The 22,219-nt window shown below is 40.0% G+C and overlaps 1 protein-coding gene across 4 annotated transcripts; it reads right to left on the bottom strand.

Annotated features, from left to right (window-relative positions):
* Positions 1–79: 79 nt before the first annotated feature.
* Positions 80–21,450, bottom strand: LOC135550530 (rho guanine nucleotide exchange factor 9-like). Of its 4 annotated transcripts, XM_064981447.1 has the most exons (11): positions 21,287–21,450; positions 16,045–16,224; positions 15,068–15,157; positions 7,660–7,878; positions 5,976–6,155; positions 5,487–5,719; positions 5,031–5,160; positions 4,230–4,361; positions 2,657–2,900; positions 2,503–2,571; positions 80–2,404 (listed from the first exon to the last, which is right to left on the bottom strand). In XM_064981447.1, the coding sequence occupies exons 1-11, from the start codon at positions 21,428–21,430 to the stop codon at positions 2,235–2,237; spliced, it is 1,791 nt and encodes a 596-aa protein (XP_064837519.1). In that variant the 5' UTR covers positions 21,431–21,450; the 3' UTR covers positions 80–2,234. The 4 variants fall into 4 exon arrangements, with proteins under 4 accessions (XP_064837519.1, XP_064837516.1, XP_064837517.1 ...); XM_064981444.1 differs by lacking the exon at positions 15,068–15,157; XM_064981445.1 differs by lacking the exon at positions 15,068–15,157 and having other exon boundaries at positions 21,301–21,388.
* Between the last annotated feature and the right edge of the window lie 769 nt (positions 21,451–22,219).

The following is a 22,219-nucleotide window of genomic DNA, read 5'->3' as shown; positions in this document are numbered from 1 at the left end:
AGTGTAAACAACTGGAAAGCTGTTACACACAGCCAGCAGGCTACCAAGTCTACCACTTCCCTAAGTAGCTAGCTAGGGGCCATAGTGCAATTATACTGTAGCTTATCCTGAATTTGCACAGTTCCAAAACATAATTTTACTCATGAAGTTGAATGTCTTCATATAGTCTTTCAACATACATACCCGCAATAGTCAATAAATTGATTTCTTCACACAATGGTTATTCTTTAATAGTAGATCTTATACATTATTTATCTTACAAGTTGGTGTGCTTGTCTTTTGGTACATCATGAGGAAAGGATAAGGAGAGATGGTGATTCTTTGAGGAAATAGTAAATATCAACACCTGGCATTTAGATCAATTAAATCAGATGTTGGTGTTTATCCATTACATTGGAGTTTATGTTAATGCACATCTGTTTACAACAAACTTGGTTCATTACAAGTTAAGCTATGAAAGAAACAGTCATGTTGACACATTTGGATTTATTCCAAGACATAGTCACAGAATGAATGATAAATCATCCATAATTATTAATAAAAACAAAAAATGAAATAAAAACCACTTAGGAATTCGATATTTAAGCGTTTTTTCATTATAATGCACTTTATTAAAAATGTATGAATGCTCCATACATAGATCATCAAGATAAACGCCTTAATATTAAAAGCATTTTGTCTTTCAATATTACTGCACACTTTCATATTGCACTTTTACACTGTATTTAATGCAATGTATTAAATCCTCGTTAATTTTTTAGGCATATAAATATCCTTTTAAAAATGGTTTTTACCCTTTAAATATAAATATAGATAACAAGCTTGACCACCAGCCTTCCCTTTGCATTTGTTCAATTCTGGCAAACTTTTTGATTGAAGTTGCCATCATAATGCCTAGAAAACCCACTGGAAACCCCCCGAAACATCCCCCATCTCCTGCTTCATCTAAGCCCGGTGGCAGAAGTGAAGACTTCAACCTGAAATAACAGGTTGTAAAATCGGTAATGTCATAACATTTTGCTGGCACTATGAAAGCACTATGAAAATCACCCCAGGAAAATGATTCCCAATATGTTTTTACTGTAGTTTGGCTACCTTTTAAACAAAGTGCTATTCTTTTCTTGTCCTAAGCAATAAAGCTCTCACTATCAACAATGAACATCAGATTAAAATAAATCCAATGGATATGGCTTTAACCATGGTTATTTCCTGGAACTATCATCAAATTGAATGGTAAGCCTATGTTCGACTCTTATGAGATCCCAATCTTTGTTGAATGACTTGGTTGAAGGGCATTCTAGCAGACTCTTCTACCTGAAGAAATCACAGGTGCATCTTATGTAAGTGCAACTATAACCACATAGTATTATACAATAACTGTAAGGTGGTAAAGAAAGTAGTATACTATATGATAGCTGAATATACTGTAATATTAGGTCTCAAACTTCCATCCTGGTTGTGTAAAATCAGTGTGAATGACCATTAGGAGAACAACTCAAGATGGTATTCCTATCAGACTGAAGATCCTAGAGGAAACAACAAGATGTAAAGTATATGAATGAGTCACATTGAAGTTGATGATACTGATTCTCTTTTCCTTTGACCCGTAAGAATATAATTGCACATAGAATACCTGTATTGGACTTCATCATGCATTACAAATTAACAAAAATACAATTTTAATAAATAATAACAAAAACAATACAAGATTGATGCATTTGGCCAGCATTTTACATTTTAACAAAAACAACAAAATAAAAGAAGAGAAACCTATAAAATGCCCATTAAGGTCACAGTGAACTGTAGGACACAACCAGATTTGGCATAAAGATCAATGACTAGCGCTTCCTCATTTTTTAAATGTGGACACAAAATGAATGTTCAGTGTGTTCTTTCTTGAAACCTGCGATTCCCTTTTCCACTGTACAAGGATTAGTAGAGGTCACAAAAACATTCTCACAGTTCAGGAGACAGGAAGGTGTTTTGGTTTCTCAGGATCCAAAGGTGTGGTTCACTGTGGTAGTTGTGTTGCTAGTTGTCATTGCACTCATACAGGTAAAGTGATTATAACAGTACAGTCATTAATGAGATGCTCACAAGCTAAATGTGTGACAATCCAAATACTCTTGGGTCCAAATACTATTGTGTTCAGATTTCCCTTTAAAAAAGTCACAATTGAATTAGAATAGTGCTTCTAAAAAAAAATAATGTGGTCTTTCTAAACTATCTCTTCTCTATTTCCTAAAGGGGGTTAACCTGCTGAAGCTCTGCCAGAAGGGAGACTTGCACCTTTCAGGTTCAGGGAATTCAAATTCTGATTGTTCCATGCTGTCTCCAACTAAGTACTGTCCTGGATTCATGGGGTCCATAGGAGGGGGGTATCCAGGGGGCACAGACCTATGGCCTACACATGGGAGGAGAGAGATATTAAGGAGGAGAGAGATGCACTACAGATGGACTAAAAACAGACAGTTAGTAAAACTTGGTTAAGTATGTATTTACCTTTCTGTTTGGTCATTCTTCGCACTGTCATTGCAGCTTGCCGCTTTTGATACTCTGATATCTCAAACCCTGACAAATATAAATCATTGTTATTGTTGTTTTCATTTACCATTTTCATTTGTTGTGCAAATGACCATTTCTTTCACATACGCACCTATTTTTTCATCCTCTTGCACCATCTTGCGTTCCTCATGGAAACCTCTGAGCCAGCGAAGTTTCTCCTCCAGCTTCTTGGCCAGGAAGATGTGGATCTCGTCTGAGTCCTTATTACTCAGCTTGAATGCGTTCTTCACACTCACGTTGAAGTCATCATCCCGCCCATCTACGGCATCAACTACATTGTACCTGTCCATATTGATGCGGCCCTTGTAGTACAGAATGTCTCGTCGTATCAAGTCCTGAAGGAAAAGGAAGGGAGGGAGGAGTGGAAGGGAAAACTAAGTAGAGAGCCGATTCTAATTGACTTTGAATCATCTACACTAGTGCTTTGAACACTAGCAAGGTACTGCGAAACCCAGGTGACAGACAGGAAATGAAAAGGCTTCAATTTCTGGCAGTCAGGAAGAAATAATTGCACCCTATCAATTTCCCTGTGACAGATAGGGGTCCATGCTGTAAGCAGCTGCTCCAGATTCCAGGCATCCCGTCCCCATTAGTGATGTTGCTGCTGCTGCGTACTCCTGTATTCCTTTCCCCTCTGAGAGCTTGCGTCACACTTGTCGCAGCTGCCAGCGGTAAACTGTGAGGGACACAACAGCCCTGTGTCCTGTACTGTAAAGCCTGTCAGCTACCCCTCACTTCTCTTTGGACATGACGGCCTCTCTTATGTAACAACACTGTTGTCATCCACGTCAGAAGCAGGAATCAATCACAGTTCTGAGGCGATGGAGATCAAAGATAAGATCTCAAGCAGAGGTGACTCGGGATGTACAGTATGTCCATCAAGTTCTGATACTTCAAGGGACATAATATTCTGTACCACAGGGTTCATTCCATTTCAGGAGCTGAATGAAAGAATTGTGTTCCTGACCATTTTCATTTCAAGCTACAAGTTTGTGAGAGCTCCCATCATATTTGAATGGTTAAGCTTTTATAAAGACTCGTACCTAAACAATGGGATTGATTGTGGGTTTAAGAGCTAAGCACTTCATTAATTGAGAATTTCTTAACATGACATTTCAGAATCTCTCAAGACATGTTGAGCTATTGGATGCATTTAAGAACTTTTTTTCTTGAGATGATTCTTTTTTCATAGTTGTAGAGATTTGTGAATATGACTCAAATGTCTTGTTGGTATTGGGGAGTAAATAAGAATTGCTGTCATATAAACTATCCAACAAGCATGTTTGGTCATAAAAACTGCAGTCATACTGTCCTAAAGCTCTGTCTCTGTCATCACACTGATGAGGCTAAGCATTTTCTCTTACAATCCTGTGAGCTTTTCTGTTTTGCACAATAAATCAATACCCCTTAGGCACACCAAGCTGGTGACGTGATTCTCTTTTTCAAGCCGTGACCTTCATTCGCCTTGAACCTGGGAGGTACAAACACACCTACTGACTTTGTTGCCATGTTTTATTCACAAACAAATTGACCAATGGATCACGTTTTAGCAAATTCATACCAACTCTGTCTGCAAAAGAGAGGAGTTAACTAAGCACCTGGGGGCGCCAAGACTGGTTCCGATCAATTCAATTGTATTTGTGACCCAGATGTGGCCACCTTACCTTTTTACACAGAACCATCTGATGGTCGAACAGGAAGAAGACCCTAGTCTGACTCCGCCCATATGGCTGGTAGATCCATGACATCTCCCCAGTGTAGACCAGCTCTGAACTCCTGTCTAGAATATCATCCCCCTGCAGAGAAATACAAGACGTTCAAATCTTTAAACAGGAGATTTAAATAGTCATCAAAACTGAATCCTTTTATGCTTATGAAATTAGAGAAGTGGCTGATAAGATACAGGCTGGTAAGATAGGCTTCATCTCATTAACGTTGACTCTTTAGATCTTGAGAGAAGAATCAAATACAACATTTTTTACTTGACATAATTACAGTACCTCAGTGACTGCGCAACTCTGGAAAAACTCTCTTCAACTAGGTCAGAGTGACCGGATAACGCTAGCTCTCTCTCATATCAAATACAGGTTCAAGTCTAGGGAAACAGATTCATCCACTTCCTCTTCTCACTCCTGACTAGTTTCATCCTGATGAAACGGAGTGCTTCAAAATGCACTGCATTTGACAAGTCTGTGTTTTCTTATTTCCAAAAGGAGAGATTGGAGAGATATATTTTCCTTTAAAAGAATAAACAGCTTCTTGCCTCTCCAAGCCTTCAAATAGGCTCTACTTGACAGCTTACCAAAAGATATGCATTGTAAAATACAAACTCTGACCAACACAAACTAGTGCAGTAGCAAAGGAGTGAGTTGACAGAGCAAAACATTCAACTAAAACAGCTCGGCGTATGTTTGTCCCACAGTGCCTGTTTGTTCCTCATTCCTGTCACTCTGTCTCAGCCCTACCTCCCAGTCCAGCACAGACGCCTGCCACTGTGCTATCTTCTCAATGTTTTCCAGGCGACGCTTCCGCTCGTTAATCTGCTGAGTGACATTCCTCATTACGGCCAGCGCTGCAGCGACATAACGGTAGTCACTACAAGAGGAGGGGATGACGACACAATGTTACAGTGGTGGCGACTTAAGAAAAAGAAGGAATACAAGGCCAACTATAGTACTGTAAATAGTCAGGCATTCAAACCGTGCCACGTCTCTATCATAGACTTCACAAAATACTTTTAGCTTAGCATCCACGTCTAGGTTCCTCACACCCTCATGGCACCCTCATGTCTCATACAATTAGCCTGAGAGCATAAAGGACCATTCCTTCCAGAAGGATCTTTATCAGTAGAAACATCGTTCATCATAACACAAAGGTGAATGTAAATCTTTGATGTGACATTGTGGCTGAGGGACAGGTACCTGTGCTCCTGGACAGTGTACTTGAGCAGCTCTGCCAGCTGCAGAGGGTACTTGCAGATCTTCTGGACGGGCGTGAGCAGGAAACCGTCAATAGCGATGTCAATCATCTGCTGCACCAGGCGACATGCCTCGAAGAATTGCTGATAGCGGCCATCCTTCATCAGTCGAGAGAGCTCCATGCAGGCATCCACGTGGTTGTTGCAGTACTCCGAATATATCCAAAAGCCATCTTGCTGTAAACAGATAAATGTGTACAGTATGTCTAAAATGCTGAAACAAACTACAAATGTTTTTATTTTTTTCGGATTTCCTAACGTTTGCCATTGAAACAAATAACCAAAGGGAACTGCCATCATCAAGGTTCTCAGATGTAAGACAAAGGATGAGAAAATGGGCATCTATGTATGATACACATGGTCTACTCAAATCTATTGTGAGGGATTACATTAAAAAAACACTTGAAATTCGGAGAGATACAAAAATGCTTACATGCTCTAGGAAGCAGGGACCTATTTCACTGAGATGAGGTTCTTCTGTATTGTACTGCTTCTCCAGGTCTCTGACAAAGCCCATTTGAAATCTATAGATATCTTCAATGTTCCCAAATATGACCCTCAACTGGTCGTCGTTGAACATGTCTCTTCTTTTTTTACATTGCCGGAAGTAACCCTGGCGCAGCAAAGAAAATAAGAAAGAATGTTTTAGTTTTGATCCAATATTAGCTATTGCAGGTTGTTTCATGGCATCTGAAAATAATGTTTTAACTGCAGTGCATTTAAACAGTTTTGTCTTCGCATAAAAAAAGGCATCAGTGCCAAAGATTGCATCATAGTCATTATTTATTCAAATTCTTCCCAGATAAGACCTGGGGGGAAAAAAGCAGTGAAAATGGCTACAACTCTATAAGCAAGAGTCTCAGTTAGGTAACTTATCCCCTCTGTGGGAGCTTATTTCTCAGATAACATTTCAAATAATTCAGGAAAAACCATATAGTTTCACACTTAAGAGACCTTCACGGTTCAATACACAGTCTCCTACACATGACAATTTCCCATGTGATGTTGATTAAACTCTTTTTTTTTCTCTGCATAATTTCCAGATTATGTAATATTTCTGTGGGAACAGAGGGAAAACTGATTTAAAAATTAATAGATCAGATAAGAGCTTTTTGAGTACTTTTTCATGTACTCTACTGGGTGCATTATTTGACAGAGACAGGCAGAGCGTGAAAGATATGGCGTGCTTTTTACAATATATGCAGGGGAAGAGTGCCATGTGATGGGAGGGATACCATTTCTGAGCCCAGCACTTACAGGTCAACACCCCCAGTCATCACTTCTAATCTCTCACTAAAACACTGTAGCCCTGTCACTACTCTTTGGAACACCATCACCCTCTGCGGGGTCGCTTCTGTTTTTTTAGGGGAAATGGAAAGAGAGCATGTGACGCGACTTCCGCTATTGGTTGATAAAAAGGCGACACTCCACCTTAACTCCTCCTCCGCATTTACTGGATTGGTTCAACAGTGCAGAAGAGAACCTCCCCTGACAGTTTTTCTTCTCTCATCAGGACCAGGAAGAAAGAAACTCCGCTCAGGTGTTTATTTTATGCCTGCCCTGCTACGTTAGGCTAGAACACGATTGATTGAAGTTTGCCTCTGAGGGACACGGGAAGCACTGTACTGCATAATCTAATCACTGTAGTGTACAAACGCTGTTATAGCACTGTGGAGATATTGGATATACAGTTTACTGGGTACTTTGATATATTTAAAGAAACTTCTTCAAACTTCATGCTCATGAAATATCTTATATTTCATTTTGAATCATCACTACTAACCTGACTTATCATGCTTTGAATAGTAGTTTGATAACGATCCAAAACAAAGTAATTGTCTCTAACCTCTGCCTCACATATGCCCTTCAGTCTCTGGAAGATGTCCTCTAGCCAGCCAAGCCTACCTCACATATGCCCTTCAGTCTCTGGAAGATGTCCTCTAGCCAGCCAAGCCTACCTCACATATGCCCTTCAGTCTCTGGAAGATGTCCTCTAGCCAGCCAAGCCTACCTCACATATGCCCTTCAGTCTCTGGAAGATGTCCTCTAGCCAGCCAAGCCTACCTCACATATGTCCTTCAGTCTCTGGAAGATGTCCTCTAGCCAGCCAAGCCTACCTCACATATGTCCTTCAGGTGTTTGATGTAGTGACGCTCTGTGCTCATAATCTCATTGATTATGTTGGCCCTCATCTGGTCTCTGTCCTGGGCGGGCTGGCACAGGCAGTCGCTGCTGCTGGGGCTGGCATCCGCATGGCCGTTCTGGACCTCACTGGGGCTGGGGCTAGCCCCTTCAACTGTCTCTACCGCCGTGTTCTCCTCCTGGTTCACCCACAGCTGAGGACAGCCAAACACAAAAGGTCAGCCTGGACAAATATTCAGTAGCATCAACAATCAGGGTCGGGTTGTAAGTATATGATCTAAAATATAATTAAAATACAAAAAACAACTCCATACTAATTACTTTTTTCTCCCAATTTAAATAAATGTTCAATGCCACTCCTTCAGTTTAACACTGTGCATCATAATTAGATTCAACACAACACCTGTTACAAACATACAAGTAAACAAATATACATATACTGGACATCAGGTCTTCATTCCTCTGATGCACCTGTAAAACAGGTCCCTGTCAAAAAAAGGTTGTCATTGATCTTGAATTGTAGCAAACACATTGCAAGGGGAAAAAGCCTTTACATCGAGTAGGTTGAGTTAAAGCAACAGTATGCATCGAAACAAGAAAAATAAACAAGCATGAAATTGCAAGTTAGGCTGAGTACACCACTGTGACTGCACAATAGAGCTTTAAGCAAGAGCGCTCACACGATGTACGGCAGAGATAGGGGGAATTTAAAAACAGAGTTTTGCTACTGATAAATGGGACAGTTGATAGACCGCACTGTATAATCCCTGTGTTTCAACAGTGGCTCCTGAACGTCTGTTTCCCATTGGAGCCATGTTCAAATTGATAGTGATAGACCATGTTATAACTTAACCTAATGAACAATATAAATATACACCACATGCAGTGCCTTAAAAAAATATGAATTCCCCTTGACTTATTCCACATTTTGTTGTGTTACAGCCTGAATTCAAAATGGATGACATTTATTTTTTTCCTCACCCATCTACACACGGTACCCCTTAAAAATTCTTAGGGCTACAATCCCTTTAACGGGATCGATATGACAACAGCCAGTGAAAGTGCAGAGCGCTAAATTCAAAACAACAGAAATCTCATAATTAAAATTCCTCAAACATACATGTATTTCATACCATTTAAAGGTAATCTTGTTGTTAATCCCACCACAGTGTCGATTTCAAATAGGCTTTACAGTGAAAGCACCACAAACAATTATGTTAGGTCACCACCAACTCACAGAAAAACCCAGCCATTTTTCTAGCTAAAGAAAGGAGTCACAAAAGCACAAATAGAGATAAAATTAATCACTAACCTTTGATGATCTTCATCAAATGACACTCATAGGACTTCATGTTACACAATACATGTATGTTTTGTTTGATAAAGTTCATATTTATATCTTAAAAACTCAGTATACATTGGGGCGTTACATTCACTCGTTCCAAAAACATCCGGTGATATTGCCACATCATTTTACAGAAATACTCATTATAAATGTCGATGAAAATACAATTGTTAGACATGGAAATATAGATATACCACTCCTTAATGCAACCGCTGTGTCAGATTTCAAAAAACGTTATGGAAAAAGCAAACCATGCAATAATCTGAGACGGCGCTCAGAAAAAAAACAAGATTATCCGCCATGTTGGAGTCTACAGAAATCAGAAATAACATTATAAATATTCCCTTACCTTTGATGATCTTCATCAGAATGCACTCCCAGGAATCCTAGTTCCACAATAAATGTTTGATTTGTTCAATAATGTCCATTATTTATGTTCAAGTAGCTACTTTTGTTAGGATGTTTAGTACACAAATCCAAATGCTCGTGCAGGTCCAGCCGAACGTCAGACGAAAACTTCAAAAAGTTATATTACAGGTTGAAGAAACTTGTCAAACTAAGTATAGAATCAATCTTTATGATGTTGTTATCATAACTCTTCAATAACGTTCCAACCGGAGAATTCCATTGTCTGTAGAAAAGCCATGGAATGGAGGTCGCAATCATGTGAAATGCGCGTGACCAGGATCTGGCCCTCTGCCAGACCACTGACTCAAACAGCTCCCATCCGGCCCCACATCACAGTAGAAGCCTCAAGAAGTTTCTAAAGACGGTTGACATCTAGTGGAAGCCTTAGGAAGTGCAACATAACCAATATCCCACTGTGTATTCAATAGGGGCTGGGTTGAAAATCGACCAACCTCAGATTTCCCACTTCCTGTTTGGATTTCTTCTCAGGTTTTTGCCTGCCATATGAGTTCTGTTATACTCACAGACATCATTCAAACAGTTTTAGAAACTTCAGAGTGTTTTATATCCAATACTAATAATACTATGCATATATTAGCAACTGGGACTGAGGAGCAGGTCGTTTACTCTGGGCACCTTTCACCCAAGCTACTCAAAGTGAAAACATGTTTTAGACATTTTTGCACATTTCTTGAAAATGAAATAAAGAAATATCTCATTTACATACGTATTCAAACCCCTGAGTCAATACTTCGTAGAAGCACCTTTGGCAGTGATTACAGCTTTGAATCGTCTTAGGTGTGTCTGCATCAGCTTTGCAAATCTGGATTTTGAGATTTTCTCTCATTCTTCCTTGCAGACTTTCTCAAGCTCTGTTAAGTTTGATGGGGAGTGGCGGTGAACAGTAATCTTCAAGTCTTACCACAGATTTCAATGGGATTCAAGTCTGGCCTTTGGCTGGCCCACTCAAGGACTTTCACATTCTTGTTCTGAAGCCAATCCAGCGTTGCTTTGGCTGTATGCTTAGGGCCATTGTCCTGTTGGAACAAAATGCCTGAGCCCCGGTTTCAGGTAGCTTGCACTCTGAAGCAGGTTCTCATCCAGAATTTGCCTGTATTTGGCTTCATACATTCCTCCCTCTATCCTTACCAGTCTCTCAGTCCCTGCTGCTAAAAAGCATCAGGTGTTAGACGAGTGATGGGCTGTGCCTTGTTTTCTCCAGACAAGGTGCTTCGCATTCAGGCCAAAAAGTTAAATTCTTTGTCTCATCAGACCACAGAATGGTTTGCATTATTTTCCGGTTGCTCAGTTTGGTTGGACGGCCAGCTCTAGACGGAGTCGGGGTAGTACCATATTCTTTAAATTTCCCAATGATGGAAAGCACTGTGCTCTTGGAAACGTTCAACACTCTAGAAATGGTTTTATACACTTCCCCAGATATATGCCTCTACAGACAGTTCCTTGGACTTCATGGTAGTTTCTGCTCTGACATGCACTGTCAACTGTGAAACCTTACAATAATGTGTGTTTCTTTCTAAATTACGTCCAAACTACTAGATGACGTCTTAAGGATGATCAATGGAAACTGGATGCACCTGAGCTCAATTTGAACTCTCATTGCAAATGGGTGTGAAAACTTACAGTATGTAAATTAGATAGTTCTGCATTTAATTTTCAAAATATCTGAAACAATTTATAAAAACATGTTTTCACTTGGGTGAAAATTGAATTCAGGCTGTAACACAAGAAAATGTTGAAGAAGTCAATGGGTATGAATACGTTCAGAAGGCACTGTAGTTCTGTAAATGAACAGTTTTCATATGTTTACATCGAACACAAATATCAGGGATGGCAACTGGTCGTGACGCGCCTTTTGTAGGCCCACGGATCAATAGTAGAATACACAAAGCGCAATTTAGGAATTTGGTGGTGCATCAGCAGTTTGTCTCTTGTTATCGAGGCGGCAGGGTAGCCTAGTGGTTAAAGCGTTGGACTAGTGACTGGAAGGTTGCAAGTTCAAACCCCTGAGCTGACAAGGTACAAATCTGTCATTCTGCCCCTGAACAGGCAGTTAACCCACTGTTCCTAGGCTGTCATTGAAAATAAGAATTTGTTCTTAACTGACTTGCCTAGTTAAATAAAGGTGAAATAAAATCTCAGTCACTGACAGTCACTCCATTAGCCAATGTCAGCATCTAAAGATGTACTAATCTTTCTGCCAAATTACCAAAAACATTTGCTTAGGGCCCCCATAATGCTAGGGCTGGCTCTAACTGCATGTGTGTGTATGGATGTAGGTAGGCAGTCCTGCGAGCCACTGCGGCCCCTCAAGATGAGTTCTGATTTTTTGGTGGCCCCCACCCCTATCAAAGTTACCCATCCCTGCACTAGAGTAACTGAGGAACACTCACAGTGAAACACCCAACTTGTCAAAAACTTGTTGTTTTTTATTCATAAAGTGCTGTGACTATGTCGAGTAGAAAGCTGTAACTGAGGTACAAAGCAAAACCTTTCTATGATGCTGCCGTGGTTATTAAACTGAAAGTGATACGGAATTCCACCTTTTCTTTTTAATTGTCATATGATATTACAGACTGAAGGTGGATCTTTTGGACATGGATTTGGGCGTTCTTGGAAAGAAATGAAGTGTTGGTTAACACACACACAGATAAGAAATAACATTGCATTACAAAAGGGATAAAACCATGAAAAAATGTATATGAAGTCCTTCTACGCGGTATTCATTGTTTGATTACAATCTGATACCTCCTAGTTGCAGGAGTTGTGAGCGCATTTGTGCATCGGTTGCTTGAAGGCATCTCAAAGAATGAACTGTCACTTTGTGTAATCCTCAAAGGGAACTAATTTTAGCATCCTTGCCAGAGAACACAGGGTAGGTAGCTGACTCCTAATGCACATCTACATAATCATGATGTTTTTCAGTAGAATACACATTTCAAAGCCAGCCATGTCACAACTGTGTTGTTAATGGGCACATTGCCATCTAGGATATGATGGCACTATGTTCCCATAGAATTCTCTTACTATTTCTTGTCACACAAAGAAAATCAACACATGAAATGAGATGAGATCAGTCTGTAGATTCAGTCAAATTAAAAAAAGATGAGGCTTAAACATTTACTCCAGAAAGTTTTGCTCAATCGTCCTGACATATATGATATCTGTTTGTTTGCAAATATGAAGTAACTTTGATGGTGGTCATTAATGAGACCAGCTACTGTAAGTTAGTTATTGGTTGTGCTGTTTTGTCCTATCACTACTTGGGTAACCAAACACACTTTGAGAGACCGCACATAAAGAAGATGGGTATAAAGCATATGCCAACATATGTTACAAACACTAGACCCTGCCTTAATATACATAGAGTCATGGGACCCTTCTGATGTGGCCATACAAGAGTCACAAATGGCCTCTGTTGTAAGTAATCTTTTCCAGACATCTGGTCTCAGTGTGGGCCGGCTCGAAGAGTTAGCCCCCTCAGTTCAAACTTTAGCCCCCTCAGTTTAAGTTTTAAGTTCCTATATTAAAATATCAACAAAAAGTTCAAATGATTGAGTGACAGGTTACCGGGGGGAAAAATGTGTATCTCTGCTGCGCTGTCAGCACAATGGACAGGGCGCACTGCAGTGTGTGTAGGGGTGCTATGGAAAGCACAGGGCGGTTAGGTGTGACTCTTTTGGGTTTACATATAAAGTGTGAAAAAACACTTCTCTCTCATCTTTGTGGTAGGCTAGGTGACCGCGATACGCCTCCGTCTGTAATATATGATTTTGATTTATAAGGTTGGGGTCAAGTTTACCGTTGAAGCTGCTTTACTCTTAGCTAGCTGTAGCTAGCATCCTTCCACAAACGCTGCTAGGATAATGGCTCCACCACAGCCACCCCCACTGGTCCTGATGATTTTGGAACAGAGGAGCCATCCCAGGTTAGCCTAGAATCCTGCCCTAGTCGCAAGTTTCCTGTCCCAAAAACATTAATGTAATAGCATCTGGTTCATAGGAAGAGAGTGGCTGAAATACTCGGTTACTGCAGATGCTGCATTTTGTTTCCCAAACAACGCAGACAAAGCTTTCACCCAAGCTGGGTATTCTAACTGGAAGAATTATATTGATAGTACCAAAGGATATGATGCACCACCACCAGCTCCAAGCAAATTACACAGTTAGGTAAGTACAAATCTCCAGCAATATCTGGTGGACAGTACAGTAGGCCAGCAGGACAGAGGAGAAGAGACTGAGTGTAAAAGACTGTTCTTCAGCACGAGTCAGAAATGTCGGAACGATTTAGCGAACACAACAGCCAACTGGTGGAGGCCCTGTGTGTCCTTAACCCAGAGAGCAATGACTTTCTAGATCTGAAAAAGGGGAAACCACTGCTGGATCTAAGCAAAACAGATTTAAGAGTGTGCTATTCAGTATTTTTGTTTGCATGCATGAATAACTAGGCTACTACTTTCATCACTAAGTTTGCATTATTTGGGTAAGAGCTGTATGTATGGCTGCATTCACATATGCTGTTTGAAAAGATGAATTTCTCTATCTATCTTGTAGCCTATACTCATTACCAAAACGGCCTAGCCGTAGGGTACTGTCCACTGTGCTTTAACAGCACAGCAGAGATAGGCTACAAATTTCAAAATCACTCAATGATCTCATCACTTGATGTTTATTGTGGTATAGCCTGATTATATACGGAGAATTCAATATAATTCCAATGCAAGAACCCCAAAAAATGTTTCCCCCTCGCCGATTTCAAGTGCCCCCTAAGTCACTTTATCCTGGCGATGGGTCTGCCTCAGTGCTTGATGGTACTCTGTGTACACGGTTTATCTCAGCCTGAGTTCATTGTCCATGGGTGTCTGTTTAGGGCCCACTCTCTCTGTTTCCTTGGACCAGTGGACAAAAGCTGTATGGTAAATTCATTGGATTGGTGCAATAATCCAGAAATGCTCTTAATATTTTAGAAAATGTACTGAAAATAACTTCCAACATGCCAACTAATCCAGTTATATAAAATAACCATTAAATAGTTTTTATTTGAGTCACTCATCAATCCTTGCTCTTTTTATCCACCTGTTTGATATGCCCTTGTCCTCTGCTAAAAGGGTGGTAATACATGTTTCATCATTCAGATCTGAGATGAATCAGTGCTTCAGTGCTCGCTTTTCAGTTTAGTGAGAGAGAAGATAGTGAGAATAAGAGCGAAAGGAGAATGAAAGAAAGAGATTGAGTGGGGAGAGATAGATAGAGTGTGTGAAAGGGAGTGGAGAGCAAAGCAGAACCCACCACTCACTTTCAAGGCCAACTTGGAAAAAGTTTCCTACATTTTTCCCAAGTTGGAAATTAACACATTTCTATTTGTTTGTTTAGATTTTGGTGGAAGCACTTTATCAATTACGAATTAACAATAGCTATTCTCTATACTTGTTTGAGGTACCATAGTTTAACCTTAATGCCATTACAAGCTTGACACTTGAAGCATGGTGTTGTCGGCAAATGGAAGCAGTAGTATCAAAGCTACAAGATGTTAGATATGGGGTGGTCCAATGTGCAGTGAGATGCTAGTTAAAACAGATGCTTTAAAGTTCTTGCTGAAACTATTAAACGCACCTTGGTAGTTGTGTTTTGGAACCTTGGAGCTGCTATAGGGTTGATATAGAAAACCTGTTTTGTTTGAGGTTGTGGTAGGTGGGGTTCAACCTTTGGAGAGAAAAACATGACATACCTCATTCAGACTCATTTGTAGCAGAGTGAGAAGGCTAGTAGTGATAACCACCAAGTATTAACTCACTTTTCTGATGTCTTCTTGTTTTCACAGTATTTAATTTGGAGACTAGTAAAAATGTTTAGTTGCTGTGAGATTACCATGGCATAATCATATTTTTATCAATAACAAATCATCATCATCAAAGCCTAAAATATCTGCCTTCAAAACAGGGCAGTCGATCAATAATTATCAATGATAAGGCAGTGTTAAATGAGTAGTGGGGAAGTTACTCTGAAAATGAAGTTTACCAAGCTACCTATTACTTCACACAGGAAGAAGTTACGCTATACTAAAGCTACCCTGAAGAAAAATATAGTTTACTTAACTAAAGTTACTTTGAAAAAATAGTTCACTTCATCCAAACTACTTCGCGAAAAATTATTACATAGATCTGAAATTTCTACAAACTGCAAGAACAGCTCACTCTGGGGTCATACATTAACATAATTGTTTTTAGCCTAATAAACACAAAAACGATGTTTAAAGTTAGAATTAGGCAGGTCTGATGCCGAAAAAGAAAATAAACTATTGCCCCCCAAAAAAGGTAGTGTGTAGTTCCAGTAGTTAGCTAAACCGCTACAAGGCAAAAACTAATTTTATTATCTACTGAAAACACTACATAGATTTGAATTTAGTTCAACTACCACCAAGCTACTGCAAAATGTAGTTAAATTACTAGTTGAACTCCGTGTAGTTTACTACTCCCTAACACTGCTAATCCATCACACCATTGTGAATAGGTGGTGAACCCTTGTGTACTGGTTGAGAGGCAAGACATGGTGCAGCACAGAATGAGAAAATCGTTGATGGCTCCACTCACCCTCACAAAGCTGGCTGGGAACCATCCTTCTTCATCGTCAATCTGTCCCCACCACCAGTCCTTATTTGATGCATCGAGGACCTTGATTACATCCCCCGCCTTAAATGCCAACTCCCTGTCGGCCATGGTGACATGATCCCATACTGCCTCAGCGCTGACGATGGATCCTCCACTGATCAACTGTGTGGGTGCGGATAGGGGAGAGGAGAGAAGGGAAGTGAGATGGGAACGAGAAGAGAGGAGAGGGAAAATGGGATATTGGGGTGAGGGGAAAGAGGGAAAATGGGGGGGAAAGGGTGAGAGAGGAGTGTAAGGGCTCATTAGTACTCTAGTTCTCATTCAACTCCTAGCAAAGGGGCAGGAGGGCACTGTCAAGTCTTGGCGATCATTTCTGAGTTTTTAACCAACTTATCTACCGACTCATAGAGTGTGCAAAGCTGTCAAGGCAAAGGGTGGCTACTTTGAAGAATCTAAAATACAGTGGGGCAAAAGAGTATTTAGTCAGTCACCAATTGTGCAAGTTCTCCCACTTAAAAAGATGAGAGAGGCCTGTAATTTTCATCATAAGTCGTACACTTCAATTATGACAGACAAAATGAGAAAATAAATCCAGAAAATCACATTGTAGGATTTTCAATGAATTTATTTGCAAATGATGGTGGAAAATACGTATTTGGCCACCTACAAACAAGCAAGATTTCTGGCTCTCACAGACCTGTAACTTCTTTAAGAAGCTCCTCTGTCCTCCACTTGTTACCTGTATTAATGGCACCTGTTTGAACTTGTTATCAGTATAAAAGACACCTGTCCACAACCTCAAACAATCGCACTCCAAACTCCACTATGGCCAAGACCAAAGAGCTGTCAAAGGACACAAGAAACAAAATTGTAGACCTACACCAGGCTGGGAAGACTGAATCTGCAATATGTAAGCAGCTTGGTTTGAAGAAATCAACTGTGGGAGCAATTATTAGGAAATGGAAGACATACAAGACCACTGATAATCTCCCTCGATCTGGGGCTCCATGCAAGATCTCACCCCGTGGGGTCAAAATGATCAAAGAACGGTGAGCAAAAATCCCAGAACCACACGGGGGGACCTAGTGAATGACCTGCAGAGAGCTGAGACCAAAGTAACAAAGCCTACCATCAGTAACACACTACGCCGCCAGGGACTCTAATCCTGCAGTGCCAGACGTGTCCCCCTGCTTAAGCCAGTACATGTCCAGGCCCGTCTGAAGTTTGCCAGAGAGCATTTGGATGATCCAGAAGAAGATTGGGAGAATGTCATATGGTCAGATGAAACCAAAATAGAACATTTTGGTAAAAACTCAACTCGTCGTGTTTGGAGGACAAAGAATGCTGAGTTGCATCCAAAGAACACCATACCTACTGTGAAGCATGGGGGTGGAAACATCATGCTTTGGGGCTGTTTTTCTGCAAAGGGACCAGGACGACTGATCTGTGTAAAGGAAAGAATGAATGGGGCCATGTATCGTGGGATTTTGAGTGAAAACCTCCTTCCATCAGCAAGGGCATTGAAGATGAAACGTGGATGGGTCTTTAAGCATGACAATGATCCCAAACACACCGCCCGGTGGTCCTGGAGTGGCCTAGTCAGTCTCCAGATCTCAACCCCATAGAAAATCTTTGGAGGGAGTTGAAAGTCCATGTTGCCCAGCAACAGCCCCAAAACATCACTGCTCTAGAGGAGATCTGCATGGAGGAATGGGCCAAAATACCAGCAACAGTGTGTGAAAACCTTGTGAAGACTTACAGAAAATGTTTGACCTCTGTCATTGCCAACAAAGGGTATATAACAAAGTATTGAGATAAGTATTTGGGCAATAACAAATCAAAAGTGTTTTTTTTTTAAAACTCATTTTTTCTGTCATAGTTTAAGTGTACCTATGATGAAAATTACAGGCCTCTCATCTTTTTAAGTGGGAGAACTTGCACAATTGGTGGCTGACTAAATACTTTTTTGCCCCACTGTATAAACTACATTTTGATTTGTTTAACACTTTTTTGGTTACTACATGATTCCATATGTGTTATTTCATAGTTGTGATGTCTTCACTATTATTCTACAATGTAGAAAATAGTAAAAAAATAAAGAAAAACCCTTGAATGAGTAAGGTGAGGTGTGTCCAAACTTTTGACTGGTATGTAAATTATACAGTATACTTCATTTTTTCAACGTATTTTTTTAAATACAAATTACCAGTATTATGAAGAATTAAACATCTTTGATTCAGTGAGATTAACCTAACAAATTAGGCGTTATAATTCATGCCAAAGTGATAAACAATGGTGGATGACTTCTTCTTTCCCATTTGTTCAGATTTGCTCTAATCTTCTCCAATATTAAATCCACCATAAGTGCCCAGACAAACACAACCAACTAACTAAAAGACACCAAAGTTTCGTTCCACCATCGATCATACCACCGATGGACACTGCAATATGATTAAGTATAAGATCGAGTAGTGGGTAGAGATGACTCAGGGATGATACCCTAACAGACACATGCCTATTTGTGTCCACTCTGAGGGAGTACTTCCTTCTGCAGATGATCTTAATCTAGGGTTTAGACATTAAAGTGGGGAGATCTAAAACTACTCAAATGAAGTCTCATGAAGAGGAATGATTGTGTTAATATTTCCCCATCCGTACTGCCGCAGTATAAGCCAGGTCAAACAAAACAAATTCAGTTTGATGACCCTATTAATTGTATCACCCACAATGGTTAAAATATTTTATTACACCTGTGCCACTTTTCGTCTTTCCACTCCCTCTCACAAAATGGCCCTGGGTTTGTCGGCAAAATCTGTAATTGGCCTTATTCTGTCTAAAACAGATTTACTGTACATAATACACTTCTCCCCAGTGTAAAATATAAATGTTACATAAGATGATCAGTAGTACATGGTTCAGTCAAACTACTAAGAAAAGCAGTTAAATATGCCCAGAAAATAGAAAAATCAACCAAATCTCTTCTTGTCTCTAAACTCAACAATCTATAGTATAGTGTAAAAAGCTGAATATAAACATAAAGGATAGCCTATTGCTCTAAAGAGCTTTGTGTAGTTGGCTACAGCTTTGTGTAGTTGGCTATAGCTTTGTGTAGTTGGCTAGAACTTTGTGTAGATGGCTGGAATGAAATGCAGGCTAAAGGGAGCAGGAGCACCATATTGAAACAGGGTGCAGGCTGGTAGATACTACATTTGTGCATTGACCTGGATTACACTGCCAAGCTGTTATGGTCAATAAATCCCTAAAACATAGCTGTAGTTGCTCTGCTTGGAGTGACTGTATTTCTCATAATCCCAAAACAAGCAACAAACTTTGCCATAATGTGTGTTTTACTCAACAACGTTTCTCTAATATATAATGCAGAGAAAAACCTACCCCCCATTCACATGTTAATGTCATGACCTATTCCAGGTTACAGAGGGCCAACTGACTTTATGTAGGCTACTAACATAATTAACATTTCTTTAAACAAAGATTTATGCAATAGACCACAGGTGCCCTTGTCCGAGCTCTGAAATCCTAATAACATCCTGAGTGAAACAAAAAAGGTGATAGCCCAAACAATGAGAGATACAACAGAATGAAAACAGACAAGCCCTCACAGTAATATACAAGTCAACATGTTCCCTGATAAATGTGGCAAAGAGTGCTCACTCTCCACTATAACTCACAAGCTCAAGAATATAAAAGAGGTATTTTTGCTCCACATGCATCTCCATGTGAATGCACCCCTGCCTGCATTAAATATGCACGCCCATGTTTTGATATGAAAACCTACCTTTGGCTTCCTCATAATACAACTAATGAATAATCATGTCTTTTTTTTAAAGGAATGTCTGCATACTGACGGTATTAGTGTTATTACACTACCAGAGCATTGCATTTTTGCAATACAGCTATTTTATCTCCAGTGAGACTCATTGCATCACCATTTTTTTTTACTGGGACCCTGCAATATGAACAGCACTGTAAGCATTCCATACAGCAGAGAAACAGTAGGTATATCTTGAATTAGGTTGCAAACACACACACAACAAAAACATGCAATCATATTCATAGCATCTGTAGACTTGTCACTATGAAAAGGAAAACTGCATTATATTTGGCCTACATTACAAAACATGATGCAAAAACGCATACTATTTAGGCCTACCCACTGGCATTCACTAAAAGCAATGGAAATACAACCATAGGTATATCTTGCACCACGGGGCCGACAGTGAGATAAAGTAAATGCATGGACGAATAGACATAATAACTACTTCAATATCAACGTAAAACCATTCAAACAGGGTCAAAAAATGTTTTTAAGACAGACAACATTCGATAGCAAATAATAACATTATTAGGCTATATGCTAGTTCGTTTACAGTATGCTAGATGATACTATTTGTTTGCATTGCGCCCACTAGCTCCAAGACATGACATGTTGGTCAGTACAAAATGTTATCTACACAGCCATTTAGAGCTTACATGCTGAATAATGACATTCTTCTAATATATTCTATTCTATTATTAAATAGCGTTCTTTCAATCCTACCAGAACAAGAAGATGATGTGATAAGACCTCATTTATTTCAACCGAGCACCATTGACAAGTAGGCTAATCAACAGAACCCACATGTGTGGGTTTTACAACATGCCAATAAAAAATATTTACGAAGGAACAGAGGCCAAGGAACCTTTCCTTAAAATCTGTATAACCAATCTGGCGCTCCGTGACTGCCATATTCTACTGATGGTCGACATGTTAAAGAAAAGGTAAACCACAAACAAGATAAGAAGAAATAGAATATACCAGCGCCATTCATATCGTGATGAGGCCATGTTGAAGCCCTGTGTCCCTCCATAAGAACGCGCATTCGCTCCCACTTCCCTTGCCTCCACTGCACGCCGTGCGTGGGCTAAACTTGCGTGCGGGCTGCGATTATCCATACGCACACTGAGGCACAGTATCAGCAACCACTAACCACACAAACATAAGCATCATATACGATGATTACGATCATGCAAAATGTAATTTTCATATCCAAGGTCATAATGTAGTACATGAGCGCAACAAAATGCAATCGGTTAAGGTGCAGATTATTGTACACCAACATTTTGTGTGACTGTTCATAATTTTATCCAAATGCAAGGAAAAATATATAAATCTCTAACTATCGCCTCTTTCACATAATATTGTATTAATGTTTATAACTCTTACAGAATCATCCTCACCATCATCATCCTCATCATCATCAGAGTTTCCACCGTTAGTTCCCTTTCCACTCTGACACCCGTAGTCTGCTAGTTTCCCGATTTTGACGATTTGAGTGCCGTTTTGCATTAGCAGGTAGGGTCGTGGCATGCACTAAAATTGTGACGGTAACGTAGCCACTGTAAAATGCTACTGCTGCATCTCTCCCTGCGTAGTGGGGAGCAAAAGCCTGGGCGGTGCTTCATGCATGGAAGAATATACCACAGACGCAAATTGGGGGCTCATCATTTATTGTTCCTATCTATGCTATAAAATGGGTGTCCTAACCTCGTAACACTTGCTCATCAAAACATAGTTACAATCACAGCCCTGAAATATGAACATGAACAGACACTGCTTTCGGGTTGCAATGGTTGTTCTATTGGACTGTGTCAATTTGCAATTCAAATGTCATAATTTCATTATAGGCCTAGGCTATTGTAACAATTGATAATAGTAGGTATTTGTCAAAAGAAATGTTGACATCCACCCACTTGAACCAATCCACATAAATCATTGAAAGGTCTTAACAGTATGATAATGGCTCCTGTGCACCTGTCACTCCCAATCCCTATGGACTCTGAGCTCCAGTGTTCACTAGACCCATAGCTGTCACTTTTGTAACTCTCAGAAGCATGATGGAGAGAGGTGATTATTAGCACTATCAACCTTGGAAGTCTCTCAGACTTCCACCAACACATACACTTCAGTTGAACAAAAACTCACAAGAATAATAATTCAATTGAACAATAATCCAATAAATTAAATAAGATAAATTAAAGCAACACAGCACAGGATGAGGAGAAAATATGCATCAGGCTAATAGGACAAGTGGTTGAGGATAACCAGCAGCTTTGCTGTTCCAACACACCCGTACCGTTCTTTCTACCACTGAGTGAC

This window comes from Oncorhynchus masou, chromosome 12 (assembly GCF_036934945.1).
Source record: "Oncorhynchus masou masou isolate Uvic2021 chromosome 12, UVic_Omas_1.1, whole genome shotgun sequence".
Taxonomy (NCBI): domain Eukaryota; kingdom Metazoa; phylum Chordata; class Actinopteri; order Salmoniformes; family Salmonidae; genus Oncorhynchus; species Oncorhynchus masou.
Note: the sequence above shows the minus strand (reverse complement) of the source record. Positions and strands in the feature narration are given on the sequence as shown.